The 19,057-nt window shown below is 37.9% G+C and overlaps 1 protein-coding gene across 8 annotated transcripts in view; it reads left to right on the top strand.

Moving 5' to 3' along the window:
- TRPM3 (transient receptor potential cation channel, subfamily M, member 3) overlaps positions 1-19,057 on the top strand; it is a 278,412-nt gene that overhangs the window by 149,682 nt on the left and 109,673 nt on the right. For all 8 annotated transcript variants that reach the window (XR_001413818.1, XM_014958485.1, XM_014958484.1 and 5 more), the window contains exon 6: positions 6,247-6,418. Coding sequence is in view for 7 of the 8 variants with exons in the window: in XM_014958485.1 (XP_014813971.1) it covers positions 6,247-6,418 (172 nt within the window). In the remaining variant the exon portion in view is untranslated. The remainder of the gene's footprint in view (positions 1-6,246; positions 6,419-19,057) is intronic.

Here is a 19,057-nt window from a genome sequence, read left to right as displayed (position 1 = left end):
TCATAGCTGAGGAGTTTTATTACATTTACCAGCCCATCCAAAAGAGTCAGCTCTTGGGGATCCCAAGGGCTTCCCTCAGAGCCATAAACAGAACTGGCCAAGCTAAGCAAAATATTACTGCTGTTTGCTATTTGTTCTATTGTGATGGTTAAAATCCCTAAAGATACTTCTTACTCCAGTACTGTAAAAGCAATATAGCAGAAAATAGTGCCCCTCTTAACACGCTTAGATTCTAATTTAAAATCAAAACACACAAGGGAAAGGTAGTCAGTTGTCTTATTTCCAATTTTCTGATAGAACTGAGAAAATAAGGTGGCTTGCTCAGTCCTGTAGAAAACTTGGGTTATAAACAAGTTTTTCGCTACATACAGAGCCATTCTTCCTTTTAAAAGAGTGCACTCCATGAGTCTTTGAAACATACATGTCTTTCCCTTCAGAGTCATTTGGGTTTAATTCCTAGTGATCTCAGGAGGAATAGTGCCCGGACTACAAAGAGAACACTGATTTTAGTACTTTCCTTTTGCTTAATGAAATCATGCAAATTCCATTTCTAGTCCAAAGAAGCTAGTGTTTGAGACTTAAATCAAAATATGCTTTTATTTTGCTACTCAGTGAAAATATTTCCAGGATATTGTGATGTGTCATTGATCAGTCAAGATGCTGCAGTATATAACCTACTAACAAATAGAATGCACTTTTTTAGTAATTAAAGTTTTGAGAAAAAAACCCCAACTTTTTCTTACTGAATTAATTGAAATTAAAATTGAGCTTCTGTGCTACTATGCTGAATCATTACAAAATCCATTACACCCACTCTTCCATGCCTGCATAAAAATCCTTCCATACATGATCCAGCAGGTTGACATAAGGAGAAATTCCTAAGCTCTATCCATATTTCTTGAGTTTTATTTGTCTCACTCAGAGGACGATTATAACTGTGGATTATAGTGTGTTTCTCTCCCTCTATTACTTCATTAATTTTTTTGTTACGCTCAACAACTTGAATATGGCAAAATGCTTTTTTTTTTTTAACAAAAAGCTTTAGCTAGTGAAAAGGAAGCAATAATGGTCAGCTTTTATCATTTAGTGCAGCAGAGCACACCATCCAAAATATAAGCCTGCTCTGTAGACCTGTGCATAAACAGATAAAAGTGCTACATAAAAGCAAATACTGTTATCAGAAAGAAAACTACTTTCTCACAGCAAATTTATATCTATATATTGAATATATGTCATACAAATATGTTATACATAAAATATGTATCATATAATGATACATAATAACAATGTATCATATAACATAGATTTTATTATATTATTTATAGGTCATACATGTTATATATATAATATATATAAACATCCCTTTCATGCATTCCGTGTTCCAGAATAAATTATATTTTTTTAACCTTAAAAGTTGGAAGCATGATCATTGCCAGTTGTAGATGGTCTTTATGGACTTCATTGATACCAGATGCCTGTTCATTTGTACTGATCAGAATATTCAGAAAAAAAAAAAGGAAAAAAAAAGTAAATTGTTGGATGTACTGCTACTTGAAACCTACTCTCCTATACAGATGAAATCATAAAAATGAGGAGCTAATATTGTTCCTTTTTTATAAATGGTAAATTTATATTGGACTAAACATAAGTTGCATCCAAACATGAGTGTTGCTAGGTAATGCTATTGATTTATTAAAGACAGTAGTTTCCGAATAACCAATTTTTATAGTAACACAATTTTTACAAGTATAACTGGAGCTGAGAACATTTAATCAGCAAAGTTTTCTCTTGGATGCACAAATGGTATTACAAGTTTTCTACCAGAAGGTACCAGTTTAGATTATTCACAACAGAACTCTGCAGTCTCTCTCTACTTGCTCATTTATATCTTCAGCTTTCTTTGGCATTGATTTGGATGGTGGAACAGGGAGGAAATTTAAAACTGGAAGGTTGTATGCACTTCAGAGGGCAGGGCCACAATGGAGAAGTTAGAAGTCAGCCTGCCATGGAGCAGGTGCTAGCATCAACTTCTCAAAATCCCTGGACAATAACAGATGAGACAACTTCTTCAGGAAAGGTGGGCACCTTCCATGTTGTAGTGAACCACCAGGTAATTATTAATAGTTAACAACTCAATTACATCATAACTCAGTGTTTCAGAAAGATGAGTATTATGCTGGAATTTGGTAACAGGACTGATACATAACCTTGGGAAACATGCATCTTTATGGCACTGGGCACAGGTGAGGCCAATGTCTAGTTATTAGGCAAGTCAAGGAAAGAAGAGAAAATGGGAGGTGCAGAAAACATAAACACTGAGAAAAGTTTAAAGCTTAAAGAACTGGAATTGTTTGCTATATATTACAGCTGAAGTAACTGAGAAAGGCTTAATTTCATCAACACCCCAAATCCTGGCCATTCCCTTCTTCCTGATCCCATCTGTAAATGCTTCACTATAAAGGACTTCACTCTACCAGTACCAAGTTTTTAGAATACCACCTACTTCCGTGAGATTACCAAATATTACCCAAACCAGAAAAAGTGTGCATTCAAGAATAAGCGTCACCTTAGAATTCGTGTCTTCTTACCATTCACATATATGAAAAAAAATCATATAGCATTCACACTTGATAGGCATGTAGCCAGAACTCAGTACTTTAAACCACAGTCTTTAAAACACATTCTGGTGAGTCTTGTCAGAAAGCCCAGCGTTCTTACTGCTTGCTCTCTATGTGTGTAGCAGGCAACAGGGACATCAGACCGCCAAGATGGACTATGTGTTTCCTTTTCATTCTTTCATAGTAATCCGAGTAACATTAGCTTATAGCACAAGAGAGCTTCCTTCTGTCTCCCATGCTGCCTTGTTTTTACAGTGTTAGAAAGATTCTGTTTTGCTTTAATTATTTTCTGCAGGTTTCAGAATAAGGAGAAAAGTTAAAAATCTCAGGCAACTAATTAGTAAGTGTATATTACTTTATTGATGTTGGATTTGTTGTTACCAATTTTGACTTGGTCTTAGTAGTCATATTGCAATTATCCTTCAAGAAAGATGTTATTCTTTGAGAATAAACTGAATTGCTGGGGGAAAAAAGATTACAAATAACCACAAATAGTTAGTTCACAAGTTTGTTTCGCTACAACTTTTATCCAGTGTGAAAGTATCAGAGCCCCCTAGCAGGAATGGTGCAGGCAATAATTACTCTAAGCTGTAAGGAAAAGAGATTCAGCTCTCTCATTGCAAACTACAAGGTGGGAAGCATGCCTGTGGCAAAGCTGGGGACTGGCATATTTGCAGTATAGACAGAGAATTTGGATCATGATGCTTCCAGGATCCTCTAAATTAAACCAGGAACTACTCTGCTCCCTGGTGTACCCCGGAACAGGGAGGCTACAGAGAAGGCTTAATTTGAACAACAGCTACTACTTTTTGAGAAGCATCTCTCTTTTTTCCACCACTAGTCTGAACACACTAAATTTTTTGGAAATTCTTTGCCCTCACCTAGACTGCTCAGATTCGCACACTGGATCGCACGGCGCACGCGCGCTCATTGTCCACAGTGTGTTACCCTGAGCCATTTTTCAAGCCTTGATCCTCTGTTGAGTGTCACGTACCCACAAGGAATGTAAACAGAGTGTATCAGTGCTTTTAATTCAAGCTTGCTGACACCTCAGGGTGTAAAGGCAACTGCGGGGATTGGCCCAGCTCCTCATCGTGCAGCGTGAGCAGTGCTTCACAGCATGGCTGCTGCCACATTCATTAACCTATATTTAGAGGGGTTGCCGTGAGCATAGATGCTTCCTTTCAACTCTGCAGATGAAGATGCCAGGGGACATTATTCCCTCTCCTCAATGCAGAAAGAGGACGAGAAGACATTAAAGTCAAAGTTTTCCCAACCTTTTAACTTCCCTGTAAAATGTAAGGGATTGAAAGGAACAAAGGAATGGGAACTGCAAGAGTGAGAAATTGAAAATACGCTGAGCATTGTGGAAAAACAATTCACCTCAAGGAAATAGCCTCAAAGCCTAGGATTTTCTTGGCTCCACTTTTTGAGGATTTTTGTTATCCTTTTATCAGGAAAAGAGTTTGACAGTGTGTTTTGTGAAATTTGTTATTAAAAAAAAAGTGTTTCAGCTGTTGAACTGTGCACATTGTGAACAGTTCAATTGGAAATAATTGTATTCTCATTCTCAGTTTGACATTTATAAAATTTATTAATAATATTATTCACCTTGTAGCTAAACAACAGACAGAGAACCAAACTGTAGCCTTCTAATCTGCCCTGCAGTGGCATTACTAAGTCAGTGTGCAGCTCCTTTGTTGCTGCAGCTCATTAGGACTGCAGATCAAGCTGTCTCTGTTAGAAGGTTTTGAGCTGTGGTTCTCAGGGACAAACCACAAGCTGCCGGTAGAATTGCATGCACAGTGGCTTGTAACCATATAATAAATGGGCAACTCAAGTCATTCTTTTATCAGATCTTGCTGGCCTGTGCCCTCCATGTATTGATAGGTGTGGTAGGTATCAGTTTAAAAAGTCTGTAACTGTTTTAGTTTGATTTGATTTGATACTTAAGCATGTTAGAAAGAACCATCCTTTTCTTTCTCACTGTGGATGCATGGTTTCTGTGTATGTAGAAGCCAGTAAATGAACACATTCCAGCAATGTATTGATATTTGTTAAGCTACATGTGCCTGTAGAATAAATGTTTTATAAATGGGGCACCAAAAGAAACAGTACAAAAGAAACTTGAACCAAAGCTATCACCTGTTCTCACAGTGCAGTGCACTGTCTTGCTGGGGGCCAGTTACCCTCTTGTCCTTCTCAGACTTCCCTTTTGCAAGATGGACTTATAGAAGCTTATAGAGTACCCTCTGGATGACAGTTTACAACAGCAAAAGAATTCTGTGGGTTTCCTCTTGCCAGCCCCAAGAGTTGACCAAAGTGCTGCAAGCATTTGCAAGTGAAAATAATAGAGATAGATATCTCTGGCCAAAGAATTACTAGCACATATTATTTATAAAGATTTACATCTCAATTAAAGAGCTCCTCAGAATAAAAAAAAAAAAAAAAGAGTGAACCTTAGGAAGAAATTAGCAAGTTAATATATTTCTGTCTGCAAGCACTTTTGTTCAAAACATGAGTGGTGTACAGTTTTGGGCACTAAAACGGCAAGATTCTGTTAGATTTGCAAAATGAACCATGCCAGAACTGTGACGAAAATTCCTTGCAGATGAAGTATAGCCCAGCTGAGTTTTGTAACCAGTCACTTCAGGATTTCTTCAGCTAGGACTTCATTTTACAAATTTTCAGGAGTTTGTCTTTCCAAAAAGACAAGACATACGTAAACAATGCAGGGGGCAATATTTCTAGCAAATGTTTTTGAATGACCAGCCAGGATCCCTCAGCACAATACCAGTGTTCTTTTGCCACATCAGTGCAGTCTTACTTGTGTCACTGGAGACCTATCGAAGTAGCAGATGGCTAAATGTGGCCCTGTGCTATTATTTGTCTATCTGGAGGCTGTGAGTGGATAAATCTGCCACAATTGACTCTGTATGTCTGCAGAAGAGTTTCTCCTGATGAAAACAAATCAAAGGAAGTGTAGCAAACTCCCCATTGAATGGAAACTTTCTAAAGCTGTTATGAATGCAAGCAACTGCTTTTGTACTATTGGCCAATAGGGTTTTTTCCAAGGAAATTGAAAACATTGTGTAATACCATGTGTACACCTCTCCAAGACTAGAACTCATGTGTATTGAGGTGGCTCTGAATGAGCTGGAACAGGCAGCATGGTCCTGGGTGCAGTCTGTGAAGGAAGAAGCAAAGATTTCAACCAGATGAGGTGAGGATTTACAGCAACGCTATTGAAAAGCATCAGCAGGCAGTGTGTACAGTGCGTGTGTAGTTGCTGCACAGACCTTTGGAGGACTGAACACAAGCTGGATAACACTGAAACAGTGGCCACTGATGCCATTTAAACAAGCTACCATGGAAAACCCTTTAAGTGGTGTCCCTTTAAGTGGTGTCTGCGTCTAAAAGCTCGGTGTTTACAAGAGATGGCCATATTGGTTTAACTGGTAAGGTTATTTTCTACTTTACAAATAGAAGAAAGCAGTGTCCAACAGCAATACTTAAACTTTTTTTTTCTTTTATATCATCTTATCAGCTGGTATCTTATAACTGATTTAGTTCAGAGTGTCTTTTCTGTTTAGCACATGCTTTTTTTCCCTCTGTCTCTAAAATGCAGGTGGTTCGACCATACCAAACGATGTCCAATCCCATGAGTAAATTGACAGTGCTCAACAGTATGCATTCTCATTTTATTTTGGCTGACAATGGCACTACTGGTAAATATGGAGCAGAGGTGAAACTTCGTAGACAGTTGGAAAAGCACATTTCCCTTCAGAAGATAAATACAAGTGAGTAACATTTTCCTTGTATTGTTTTATAATTGCAATATATCAAAGATGGTATGAGCTTAAATAGGCAATAAGTCTGCATATTTTTGGGTGTCTCACTGTCTAAAGTAGTCTAAAGTGGTGAGTGAGAGCTAATAAACCCAGAAAAGTTGCTGATAAGATTTGTACATCTTGGTCCAGTGACATCCAGAATGTTTCCGCCACATTTTGTTTTCCTTTCTTTTAAAAGAAGGTGACTGAGTCCTGCCCAGGACTCTAGTTAATAGAAGGGTGACCATATGGATGAGGGAAGAACCACCTGCCCTGTTGGGTCAGCCAAACAGATGGCAACTTTCCGATACCTTTCCTTACCCTCATTCCTACAAGAGCAGTGGAGATCCTTGGCCCTGTGTGTGCAGGGGCACTGCTGCAAAGCCATCTTCATCCAACCAGGAATGTGTGCAGCCATGCATCTGTGTCCTTACTTGCCATTTTCCAGTAGTAAGCATGCAGAGCGAGGAAAAACACTGACAGCATCAGACTTTTGTTTGCTGGAGAATCAGGAAAAGATACAATTTTTTGTTAATCACAAAACAAAAGACCAGAAGGCTAGAAAACAGAACAGATTTAGGAACTAATAAACAGTTGGTAACTCCTTATTTCACAGCCTGTCCCTGGACAATAGTGCTCAAAGTAGATTTTGTTCTTATTTTTAAGCCTGCTTGGCTTTTACATGCTAGGTTTGTCATTTCTTCTTATTTACTTTCCTTAGCTTCAACTGTATCTTTCTCCAGTGCAGGGATAGCTGTCCTGGATGTTTGGGATCACACACTATTCACAAAGGGGAAACTTCAAGCTTAGGCTCACCTATTAAAGACATAGAAAACAGTATGCCCTTCAAATAGATTAGGACAGTGGCAGTCTCTTCTACAAAATTTTGGATTAAAACAGGTCATTAAGTATGCCAGATAATTCTGAAAGACTCAGCTGTTTTTGTTCCTAATATGGCATCACTCTCAGCCATTCAGCAGTATCTAATTTCCTGAATGAAATAATAAAAAGCTTGCCTTATGCTGCCTATGAACACTAGAGAAAAGACTTCACTGAATTCTCTGTTTCTACTCTACCTTTTTAGCTTTTACCTCTCCCATAGCTCTTGTTTGGTCCACAGCAAATATTCAGGAGTTTAAAAATGCTTTCCAGGTAGAGAGAGAATACAGTTGCATCTGTGGGTCAGTCTGAGTCTGCAGTCTCAGGACAGAGTCACTCACTTGTGCATTTAGCTAGAGGTTAATTTGATGCTTCAGTGCTCAGGGCAGGTCTTTCTCATTTTCACAAGTGAGGGCCATATTAACACAGCCCAGCAGCCATCTCTTGTGTTGAGCCACAAGTTGTCTCAAACTCTTGAAGTTTCAAAGCACATCATTTTGTAGTCAGAAAAGGACTTTTCTAAACCTGTTTCAAGATCAAAAGGAAATATTGAAGGTCAGCTAATCAGAAATGTTTCTGGTTTCCAATTCATGCAAATATTTGAGTCCTGGACTTTTTGCAGGAAATTGAAGTTGGGAAGATCACCATAAAATAAGCTTCTCTCATCTACAGTATCCCTTGCTTAAAACAGTTCTAAAGTCTTATGTTTCAACACTCAATTTTACTAAGAAGGAATAGGGATCAATATACTTTTAAAATGTTGAGAATTTCTTAGCTTCTCTAGAATCCCATACACAATATATTTCCTCCTCCCCCTGATGCCAGGGAAGTCTTTGTCCCCTTTGGAACTGCTTTCTCCCAAATACTGTATACTTAAACCTTTTTCCAATGGGTCACAGTGGTGCAAATGTTTTAAAAGAAACTGTTTTAAACAAAAGAGATAGAACCAAAAAATATCATTGGTATTGGATTAGAAATCAATTAATATCTTATGATCCCACATGATGTGAAAGTGCAGCTAACCTTTTTTTTCCCATCCTGGTAACATAGTAGTGGCAAGTACAGAAAGACAACTTCATGTATCACCAAACAGATCATGTAACCTGTAAACAGAGAAAGGAAAGAAACAAAACCTCTAATTACAAGAGATAACGTATTGCAAATTCTCCAGTTATGACATTCCTGGATACTAACAAAGCATGTCTATGAAGTGTACTAGAATGGCCCAGTTATTTACTAAGATGTACATCGTCATCACTTCTGCAGAGCATTGATGAGTAACACAATAGGTACATCAGTCTTATCTCCACCCAGAAAACAAAGAAATCTACCAGCAAAATGTGCATTGGAAGTTACAAGTCATTCATATTCATATGCAAGTCATAAAATATTCATTTCTGCTGTTCCACAGATGGTTAATTAGAATAATTGCCAGCATAGCAGCTCAGCTAATAGGTTTGATCTGAGGACTGTTAATCACTTTCAGGCAAAGTCACTCCAATAGGTTGACATGCTGTGGGTTTTACCGATTTTGTGATTAGCCAGAACAATGCTTTCTCATTAACGAGCGTGGTCTAGAATTACTTCTTATTACATAAAGAGACCCTTTATCAGTACTTACAGGATCTTCAAAAATCCTGCCTAAATTTTCCCCATTTTGGCTCTGCACTCATGTTTGCGTTTTTATAATATGATGTTCATTCCTCCGGTTTGCATTAAGGCTTTCAGTTCGTGTGGTATAGATGTTACTATTAACTGCATTGTTACCACTAACTGAAATATTATTCAATCCTTAAAGAGCCTACAGCACTTTCATCACAAATGCCTATATAAATGATCTTACTGGAGTCATGGAGAAAGACAAGGACACAAATAATTTATATACCTAAAATGATTGCACATAGCCTATAGAAAAGATTTTCATTTAAATGAAAGAGGTTGTGAATTATTTAGGAATGTTATAAATTTTTTCTTTAGAAGAACAAGTATAGTTATCTGTCAGCAGAATCAGAATCTGGATGCATAGCATAGCATGGCATCGCATAGCATAGTATGCACTTGCATAGTATGCACTTACATAGTATGCCATAGTATCCTCTTGTGTATGCGTAACTATTTGGGGAAATATATCATAATTTTCTTTGTCTTGCATGTATCAGCACATAGGTATCAGTAATAAAAATTGTGTTTGGCATGTGTTAGAAAGGAGTGCTGTACTTTCAGTAGCAGTTAGAAGGGCAGAATAAGCTTTTTTGTGTTTTTGCAAAGCTGATAAATGGCCTTGAAAACATATTCGTCATGTGCCAATGACATAATTCTTTTAAGACCAGACATTTTTCTTATACTGAAAGCTTCATCTGCCCAAAGATTTAAATCTTGGTCAGAATACTGCCAAAATTTTCTATTCTCTGTAACTCTCTGACAGAGATTTTACATCCTTAAAATTTGCTTTGGAAATAGGTGAAGTCCAACCAGTGAGGCAGTGGGGTTAACAGCTACCATCATGGATTAAAATATAAAAAGGTCTAATGTTTGCTCAAATGATTTAAAAGAGGCTATTTTACTTGGCAGCTTGGACTACTTGGGTTTCTGCCATTTTAATGTATCGAGACAGAACTTCAGAGAAGGAAAGAGTAGTGATGAGTCAAAAGGACTTACTATTATGAGGAGTGAAGATAACAAGAATATATAATGCCACTTAGACAGCAGGAGTCCAGACTTTGCTGATGAGAGGGGAAGACATTTTTCACTATGAAAACTCCTTGTTCTTCATACAACTAGATACCACCTTCTTCAGGAATAGTTATGCAGAAAAAAAATCCCTTTGTGAGATTTTTAATAGTTCTTTTTCAAGAAGACACAAAATAAGCTAGAAATGAAGATATTAAAAGACATATTTGAAGCCAGAATGTTAAAACAGAGGTCATAAAGGCAATGCATGTTTAATTTCAAGTAGACTCCTTCAAAAAAACAGAATATAATGAGTAGTTTGGTGTAGTTTGTATCAGTATAAATTCCTCTAACAAACACACTCTTAGCCCTTTTTGAAGACTACAGATCCAGAAAATGGAAAAAATTATTTCTTCTTCAAAGCCAGATGTGGGATATAGATCAGAAGGAATTCATCTGCATGCAGTCAGCCACCCTTCTGGAATAGGTTTTGAAGAACAAAGTATACATTTATGTTAAAGCTAAATGTCCATTTATGTTAAAGTTGCCACAACAGAAGTATATAATGAGCTTCAAGACTAGTTTTCATCTTCCACTCTCCTTCTGCAACACTAACACCTTAAGTATTACTTACATTGTGATTCATTTTCTCTGCCCCATATGAAAACAACAAAAAAAATACATATTCTGCATCACTGCTTTACTAAGGGCTGGTGCCTCATGCTCTTTTCTAGAAACTCTAGAGATCTCAGTGGTTTGGGTTTTATTTCCCTCAAAAAAATAGAAAGGAAAAAAAAACCAATCAAACATTTGTGTATTTTTCCCAAGAATCCCTCTGCACTGCTCAGACAGTCCCACACACTGAAGCATGTTGGTATTTCTTAGAAAGACTACCACACCAAATCCTTAGGTTGTGTATTCTTGTAATATTCTTACTCTTCTTTTCATTAGTACATTTCTGGAAGAACTGTCTCCTAGGCCAAGTAGGGCTTCATGTTGAATCATTATCAGTCTGCAGTTGTTCTTATTTTAAACATGCTGTTTGGTGCCGAAGGTTTGCCCTACCTCTATGGTATGCTGTTTGAAAACAGACAGACCACAGATATTGGTACCTGTGTCCTTGCATTTAATCTTTCTTCTTTATAGAGATGGTGAATGTAGTTGAGTTTTGGTAGGCCTATGAGAAAAAGTTGCCTCAGAGTAAGAAATTGATGGATAAAGTTGGGTGATTTGATTGGGTAGAGAAGGCAATTTGGGCAGGGCGTTATGTCGACAATATCTGTTCATGTGACCCGTGGACTTCCCTTTGTCATCCTATGCCTGAGAATATATGAAGGGGGCTGGGAAGGCAAAGGGACGTTCAACCGTCATCACTGGCATCTCCTCTGACCATTGCACCATCATCAAATGCATTGGAATTCTCATTTGTTTCAGATTTTTCCTTCATATTCCGTGCGCCCTAGATGCATTTTCATAACTACATAGCTGGGAAGATGGAGGTAGACTTGCTTCTAGGAGTGTAAGCCTTCTCCAAGCTTGACTTCTGTGAAATCTGAGTAAAACTCAGAACTGTTTGAAGCTTGACTCTTTTCAGATTTTGTTAGGGCTGGGAAACTTGGGCCTTTTTCATCAAAAGTGGCATGATGTTGGAGGATCAGGCACTGGAGACAAAAATATAATCTCAGAAAGGGCTGAAAAGGCACATGCAGGTAAAAATTCTTCCTGAAACAGATAAATGTGCAATTGTGGATCCATACATTTTCTCATAGACTTGACTTTCAACAGATGAGCTTGTTGAAAATATGTGTGTTTTCATATGATTCATACACAAGCAAAAGAACATAGGTCATTTTACCTCTATAATTTTTAGACATTTTAGATTTATTGAATTTATTATAAAAATCAGAACAAAGCCATAAAACTAAGACATTATTTTAGGATGAATCCTGTTTAGCAAGTTTTCTGTTGTTCTGTTTCTCACCTGATGTAGCTTTCTAGAACACATGAGAAAGGAGGGATAATTTTCTGAGATTATAGTGTCCAATATGTTGACAAGTATGTAAAATATAACAAGAAAAAACTCCTCAATATGTAATCTGAGGCAATGTAGGAGCTGGTTGTTACTGTGATAGCTTTCCAAAGTGCTTGCTACAGTATGCGGTAGCACTCACATCCAAGGGAACCAGAGAAAGTACCAAGGAAGATTAGATAGAATGTGAAAATTACTGAAATTGTTGTTGTTCCTGAGTCTCTTAGGCCATTAACAACAGCCAATGAGCTCCAAGAAGCCTGAAAGCCATTAGATCCTGTAGTACTGGCCTAATAAATAGTTGACTGCTAGAACAGGTAGAACAAGATTTGATTGAAATCTGTGAAGGTTCTTGTGTGTGTGTCTTTGAACCTGAAGTACCAATTTTGAACAAAATATTGCCACCCTCTAGAAAGTGACCAAGTAAGTTGTTACTGGCTTGAGAGGCTCACCAATCCCACGGTTTAGTCTTACATAGACTCTTCCCATATCTTGCCTCTTCAGAGGACTCTCTAAACTTTGACCTTCTGCAAAGAAAGTATCAAAAGAAAGTATTGCAAATTTTTCATCAGTTTTTCTTGTTGCCATCCTTGATGTCCTTTGGAGAAGTTTTTAGGATCTGTCCAATATTAAATGAAGCTAGGGTCCAGGTGTCAGGTCCACAGATTTTTCTGTCAATGACTCATCTGGTAGGATGACAAATACATCACAGGTAAATTTAGACAGACGAGGAAGGAGCATTGAACAAATAAAAAACGAGAGTGAAAGTACTGAGAAAGAAGAGAAACGAGAACAGTCTGGGACAAGCAAAATGCAATCATGCTCTTTAGTAAAGAGGAGAATTAAAAATAAAGGAGATAAAAGAGGATTATGGATTAAACACAAGGAGACAGACAGGAATTGAAAGTGTGATTGGGATACCAAAAAGGAAATTAGGAAGATGAGTACACCGAATAGAAGTGACTGTAACAAGGGGAACAAGGAGAATGAATGCAAACTACAAGGGTAACAATAAATCTGAACAAAATAAAATTTGTTATAGTAATTTTAAATTGTGTTTGGAAAGCATGAAAAAGAAAAAGGAAATGATAACAAATGAGATTCATTGAACCTACAGCAGAAGAAAAGTCAAAACATAAATTGAAAAGCAAAAATAAGTCCAATGGTTGTGAGCTTTCCTTTATTAGTTGTGGTTGTGTGTCATTCTGCCACAGATAATCCTTTAGTTCTGTGAATTTGAGAAACACAGAAAAGATTCTTAGAATTTGTTGGATTGGCTTACCAGGTCACTTTTATTTCTCTAGACATAGAGCATGTAATGAGCCTCCAAACAAGTGAAATTTCCACTTAATTTATTAAAACAGAAAATGGTTATAACCATTTATTTAATTTTTTACTAAATTTTAAAAATTTGCATTTATAAATAATAAAATAGAAAAGTTGTTCAGAAGAGGGTAGAATGGATTTGGGCTTTTTGTTTTTTTTAAATCTGTACATTTCTCTGCTCTTATTACTGAGGAGTGCTTTCAAAGAGGAAAAGAAATATCTGTATCATCTTTGGATTCTGCTCTGGGGAAGATACTGGAGATAAGGGGTAAGGAAAAGGGAGAGCTGACTGTTAGAAGTACCGCTATATGAAATTAAGTTTGAACGGCTTGTGGCATCAGAGAACGTTCTTGTTTTTCTGGGAATAAGACCCAGCATCTCTTTCTGTCATCTTGTGAAGGTTTCTTCTTCTCCAGTCAGGTTCACTTAGTGGTTAATAGTGTAGTTGTTCTGATGGTAAGCATACTGTGGCTATGGCGTGAAGAGCTGGGGGAAGCAGATCTACTGTATTTGCAAGTGATCTTTTCTGTTTGCTATTGATATTGATATTTTAGCCAAAATTGTTTCATACTCATCAGGAGATGTTTTCAAAAGTGCCTGAAGGCAGAAAAACAATAGCCTGAAAAAAACCCAAAGATGTAGTCTTATTTCAGTGTGACATAATAGGAAAGATCTGGATTATTTCAGGATCTTTTCTGTTATCATTTAGCCTTTCTGAGGCAGCTGGGACAATAAGCAATACCACAGAGACATCCAGAGATGGGCAAACTTTTTAAAAGACTGTTGTAAATCCAATACCATTTTAAATCTATTTAAGCAGCACTTACCCTGTGGTTAGACACGCTCTATTAACAACCAAAGAGCGGTATCTGTTGACTCTAATACTGTAAGGCAAACATTAGGTCAAGAAATTAAAATTACTTTCCTCAAACTTTGATGCTCACATTGGATGGACTTTTGCTTATTAAAATTCCAGAGCATATCTAATTGTTTATCCATTCTGTGTAAGTACCTCTCACAAGGATGTCAAAGTGCTAGGCAAACAACTTGGACCAAAATTATTCTGAAAGCCATCGGTTTCACGCAGTATGTTTCTTTCAGCCTTTGCTGATGCACACTCTGCTAGGCCCATGAAATATGGCCTGGAAGTTGAACTTTTAAGACAGACTTCTTTATGGAGCTAAGGACTTTCTTTGGTTTTCTTTAATTTCTCGGAACCCCCAAGTTCCAACTGGAGTTTCAAGACACCATAAGCCTTAAACTCTGCAAAGAACTCAGAAGGATATGCTATTTTGCCCTCTTCCAAATATGAATGATTAGTCTTATTAGTCGATTTCCACTCAAAAATCATAGTTCATCTCACGTATTTAGGTTAAAATGAAGATCAGATTTGATCAAAATGTACTTCAAAACTGTGAAAGAGCTGGTAAGCACATGAATATTTTTGCTGAGCTTCACAACACTTTATCAGCCTTCCATTGACAGTTAAATGGGCTTGTCTACTAAATGCCACCAATACACAATCCTTGCATTAAAAAGTCCTGAACTATAACTTCATCTGTTGAATAAATAGCCTGTACCTGGGACACACATCAACTGTTTGATGCAGTTACACTGGCACTTGCTTTAGAATTAGAGGCCCACATGTGCAGGGTGATTTTGGTGTTTGTATTCCTAGTTAGTAGAGTCATATGTATAAATTCATAATTTCATGAACTATTTGTTCATTTTTCATTTCAAATTTGTAATATTCATCCACATGGCATTCAAATGCAGCATAGTTTAGTTTCAATTTTTATACATCCAAAACATTTGTAACTATCAGAGAAAACCAAACCAAGATGTAGTGGTTAGAATTTAACAAATTAAAGAGAGTAGCAAGGTACCTATTAGTAATAGAGTTGTAGTAAATATGTTTGGAGTGCATTTGTGTTAGGATTAAATAAATCTCTGAAACCAAGTTTTATGTCAAGGCCAAGTTGCTAAAAACTTGTATTTATGAAGTTCCTTGCCATTTTACAAACTTGTATTTCTGAAGGTTCTTGTTTTGATCTTCATTATAGAATCATAGAATCATTTATGTTGGAAAAGACCCTTGGGATCATCGACTCCAACCATATCATACCGTTCTGTGTGAATGTAGATGAGGGATATCATGTCTGCCAGGAGAGGGACTGTTACCTTCAGTATGCTGAAAGAAAACGTATTCCTACTTGTTTTACCATGTGAGCGTTTTGCCTGTACATTTATTGTTACAGTTGACCAATGCTTAAGCCACAGCTGTCCACCACAGACTGGGTCCTAAAATGATAGATCAGGCTGCAACCAAGGGTGGAATTGGGTCGTACCTCAGAGCAATTCAAGTACTTGCTGGCCAGCAAGAGAAACAATTGTCAGGGAAAAGAGAGGCACCAGCACAGCACTTGTGAAACAACCCTGGAACTCCAGGAATTTTTAACTCCAGAGGTACAAAGGAAGCTGTGGCCCAGACTACATTACTTAGTTAAAACAGCAAAGGTTTTTCTTAATATCTTTGGGAAAACCTGGTGATTCATTCCTTACAAGAAAGAAGCATTCTTGGTTAGCTAGAACAAAATTAAAAAATAAAAAAATAAAAATAAAAAAAAACCCCAACCTTAAAATTTTCTCCATAAAGCAGATGAGGAAGACGTGAAAATCCGGAAGAAACAGAGGTTCTCATTATGTAAAATAGTATGTGACAAAAAGAGCTCAAAATTATATGGCCAAAGCAGGTTCACCTACAGCAGGTTGGACAGGAATGCATCCAGCCAGGTTTTGAATATCTCCAGAGAAGGAGACTCCACAACCTCTCTGGGCAGCCTGTTCCAGTGCTCTGCCACCCTCAAAGTAAATAAGTTTTTCCTCATGTTGAGGTGGAATTTCCTGTGTTCCAGTTTGTGCCCATTGCCCCTTGTCCTGTCATTGGACATCACAAAAGAGTCTGGCCCCATCCTCTTAACACTGGCCCTTTAGATATTTATAAGCATTGTTGAGGTCTCCCTTCAGTCTTTTCTTCTACAGGCTAAACAGACCCAGGTCTCTCAGCCTTTCCTCAACAGAGACATGCTCCAGCCACTTCTGTGCCAACTGCTCTGCAGTAACTCCTCCACTGGGACAGCCATGGGTCCCAACATCCCAAACAAATCCAAATAACTACCAAATTCTCCTGCCAAAATTTCCAAGTCGAAAAAGAAAACAAATGTGGGGGAGCCCACACCAATATGTCAGACATGATGAAGGAGCAAAGGTGGCCAGCAGGAAATCAGCTCAGATGCACCTACCACCACCCAGTGTTAAGATGCAGAAATTCAGGACATTTCTGTCAGGAATAGTGAACTAGACCCTCTCAGGTTTTTTTGTGCTGATCTCAGAGGTGAACTTGGGAATGGGACACAACATACTGAAATGTCCCAATTACTCTTATAAGCACATTTAAAAACATGAGTAGTAAATGCATTTTGTAGTAAATGAGGCATTTTATTCACTTGTTGGTCTACAAAAAAATGGGTAACTCATGTTTAGCTCTTCATAAAAAGAGTTAGTAATAATTTACAAGACAGTTATAGATTATTTATAAATATACTCATAGTATAAAATATTCATGTTTTTCCAAGAACTGGGAAAACAAAGTAGGGCTTCTGCAAAGCATGGTAGATTTTTTTCAAATCCCTTTTCACACAGCACAGACATTATGCAGTTTTTCCTTGCTTCCATTCCCAAATTCACTCATTTCTTCTAGTTTATTGTTTTATCTTACATATTCATGCACTACCGCTGGGTCCAGGGGAAAATGGGATTATTTTTCTGTATAATAACATCAAGGCCTACAAGTTGCCACTGACGCATATTAGGACAAATGTTTTGGTGTGTGTGTGTACCTTCCTGGAATCACAATTGCCAGAAAGTCTCTCACTGGTTCTGTTGCAGGCCACAAAGGCAATAACACTGTAATGGAGCTTTAGGTTGTCTGTTTAAGTCTTTTGTACTATATTGCAATCTAATTTACAATATTGCATCAATAATACCTACAATAAGCTGATACTGTGAAACACTTAGCAATCTTGTCTACCCTGTAAAAATCTATGCTTATTGAAATGCTCCAAATACAAGTTACTGTTCTAGAATTAAGATAGTGATGAGCCTCAGAAAACTCCCAGGTCTTTGGTACGTCTTCTTTTTGGATGAATCGTTATATAAAATGAAAATAAAAACACTGGTTTTGTCTGTATTCTATTAATTAAGTCATGAGAGACTTTTTGCATTTGTAGCAGGAATGCTAAGACTTCAACATGTGAGATGGACACCTTATTAAATGAGAAATTGCATTATGCATGTTTGTGTGAGATGTTTCACACATACCTGCTCTTGAATACAAGCTGCCTATTTGAAAACCTGAGAAAAAAAATCTCCTCTCTGGCTTGCAACCTATTTTCAATAACACAGAATAAAAGTTTTGAGTAGGGAATTCCCATTCTTAAGTAGGGAAAACTTTTATTTTGGGATCAGACCTTTACCGTCTTCAAACGTAAAATTGAAAGAGAAACCTCACAATAGTAACACAATAGTCAGCATTCCGAGCTACTCTCAAGTCTGCAGATATACTGCTAGACAAGAATATTTCTCCATCTTCCAAATGGAAAAGGAAAAATATTTGCTGACACCAACTCTCATCCTAAAAATGCTGGGGAAAACAAAAAAACAAAACCACACACACAAAAAACCTGGGTAAATTAAAAAAAAATTCTCGATGTTAGGGTCACAGCTTAGAGAAAAAAGGAGAATTTATGACCTTTGGAAAAAGGGGCAGGCCACGCAGGAAGATTACAAAGATATAGCAAAGTTATGTAGGGAAAAGATTAGGAAGGCCAAAGCCCAACTAGAACTCAACCTGGTTTTGGATGTTAAAAACAATAAAAAGAATTTCTATAAATATATTAATAGCAAGAAGAGGTCTCGGGAGAACCTCCATCCTCTACTGGATAAGGGAGGTAACATAGTGACCAAAGATGAGGAGAAGGCTGAAGTCCTAAATGCCTTCTTTGCCTCAGTCTTCAGTAGTAGGACAGGGGGTTCCCTAAATATCCAGACCCCTGAACTAGCAGGCAGGGGCGGGGAGCAGAGTGAAGCCCCTATAATTCAAAGGGAGGTGGTGATGAACCTGCTCCAACACCTAGATGTAAACAAGTCTATGGGACCAGATGAGATCCACCCGAGGGTACTGAGGGAGCTGGCAGAAGTGCTTGAGGAGCCACTCTCCATCATTTACCAGCAGTCCTGGCAAACTGGGGAGGTCCCGGCCGACTGGCGTCTGGCAAATGTGACGCCCATCCACAAGAAGGGTTGGAAGGATGATCTGGGGAACTACAGGCCAGTCAGTCTGACCTCGGTGCCTGGGAAGATCATAGAACAGATCATCCTGGGTGCCATCATGCAACACATGAAGGACACCCATGCGATCTGGCCCAGCCAGCACGGGTTCACAAGGGGCAGGTCCTGCTTGACAAACCTGATCTCCTTCTATGACAAAGTGACCCGCTTGCTGGATGAAGGAAAGGCTGTGGATGTTGTTTATCTGGACTTCAGCAAAGCCTTTGATACAGTCTCCCACAGTATCCTCCTGGAGAAACTGGCTGCCCATGACTTAGGTGGGAATACCCTCTGCTGGGTTAAAAACTGGCTGGAGG

Source organism: Calidris pugnax, unplaced genomic scaffold, assembly GCF_001431845.1.
Source record: "Calidris pugnax isolate Ruff unplaced genomic scaffold, ASM143184v1 scaffold360, whole genome shotgun sequence".
In the NCBI taxonomy this organism is placed as follows: domain Eukaryota; kingdom Metazoa; phylum Chordata; class Aves; order Charadriiformes; family Scolopacidae; genus Calidris; species Calidris pugnax.
Note: the sequence above shows the minus strand (reverse complement) of the source record. Positions and strands in the feature narration are given on the sequence as shown.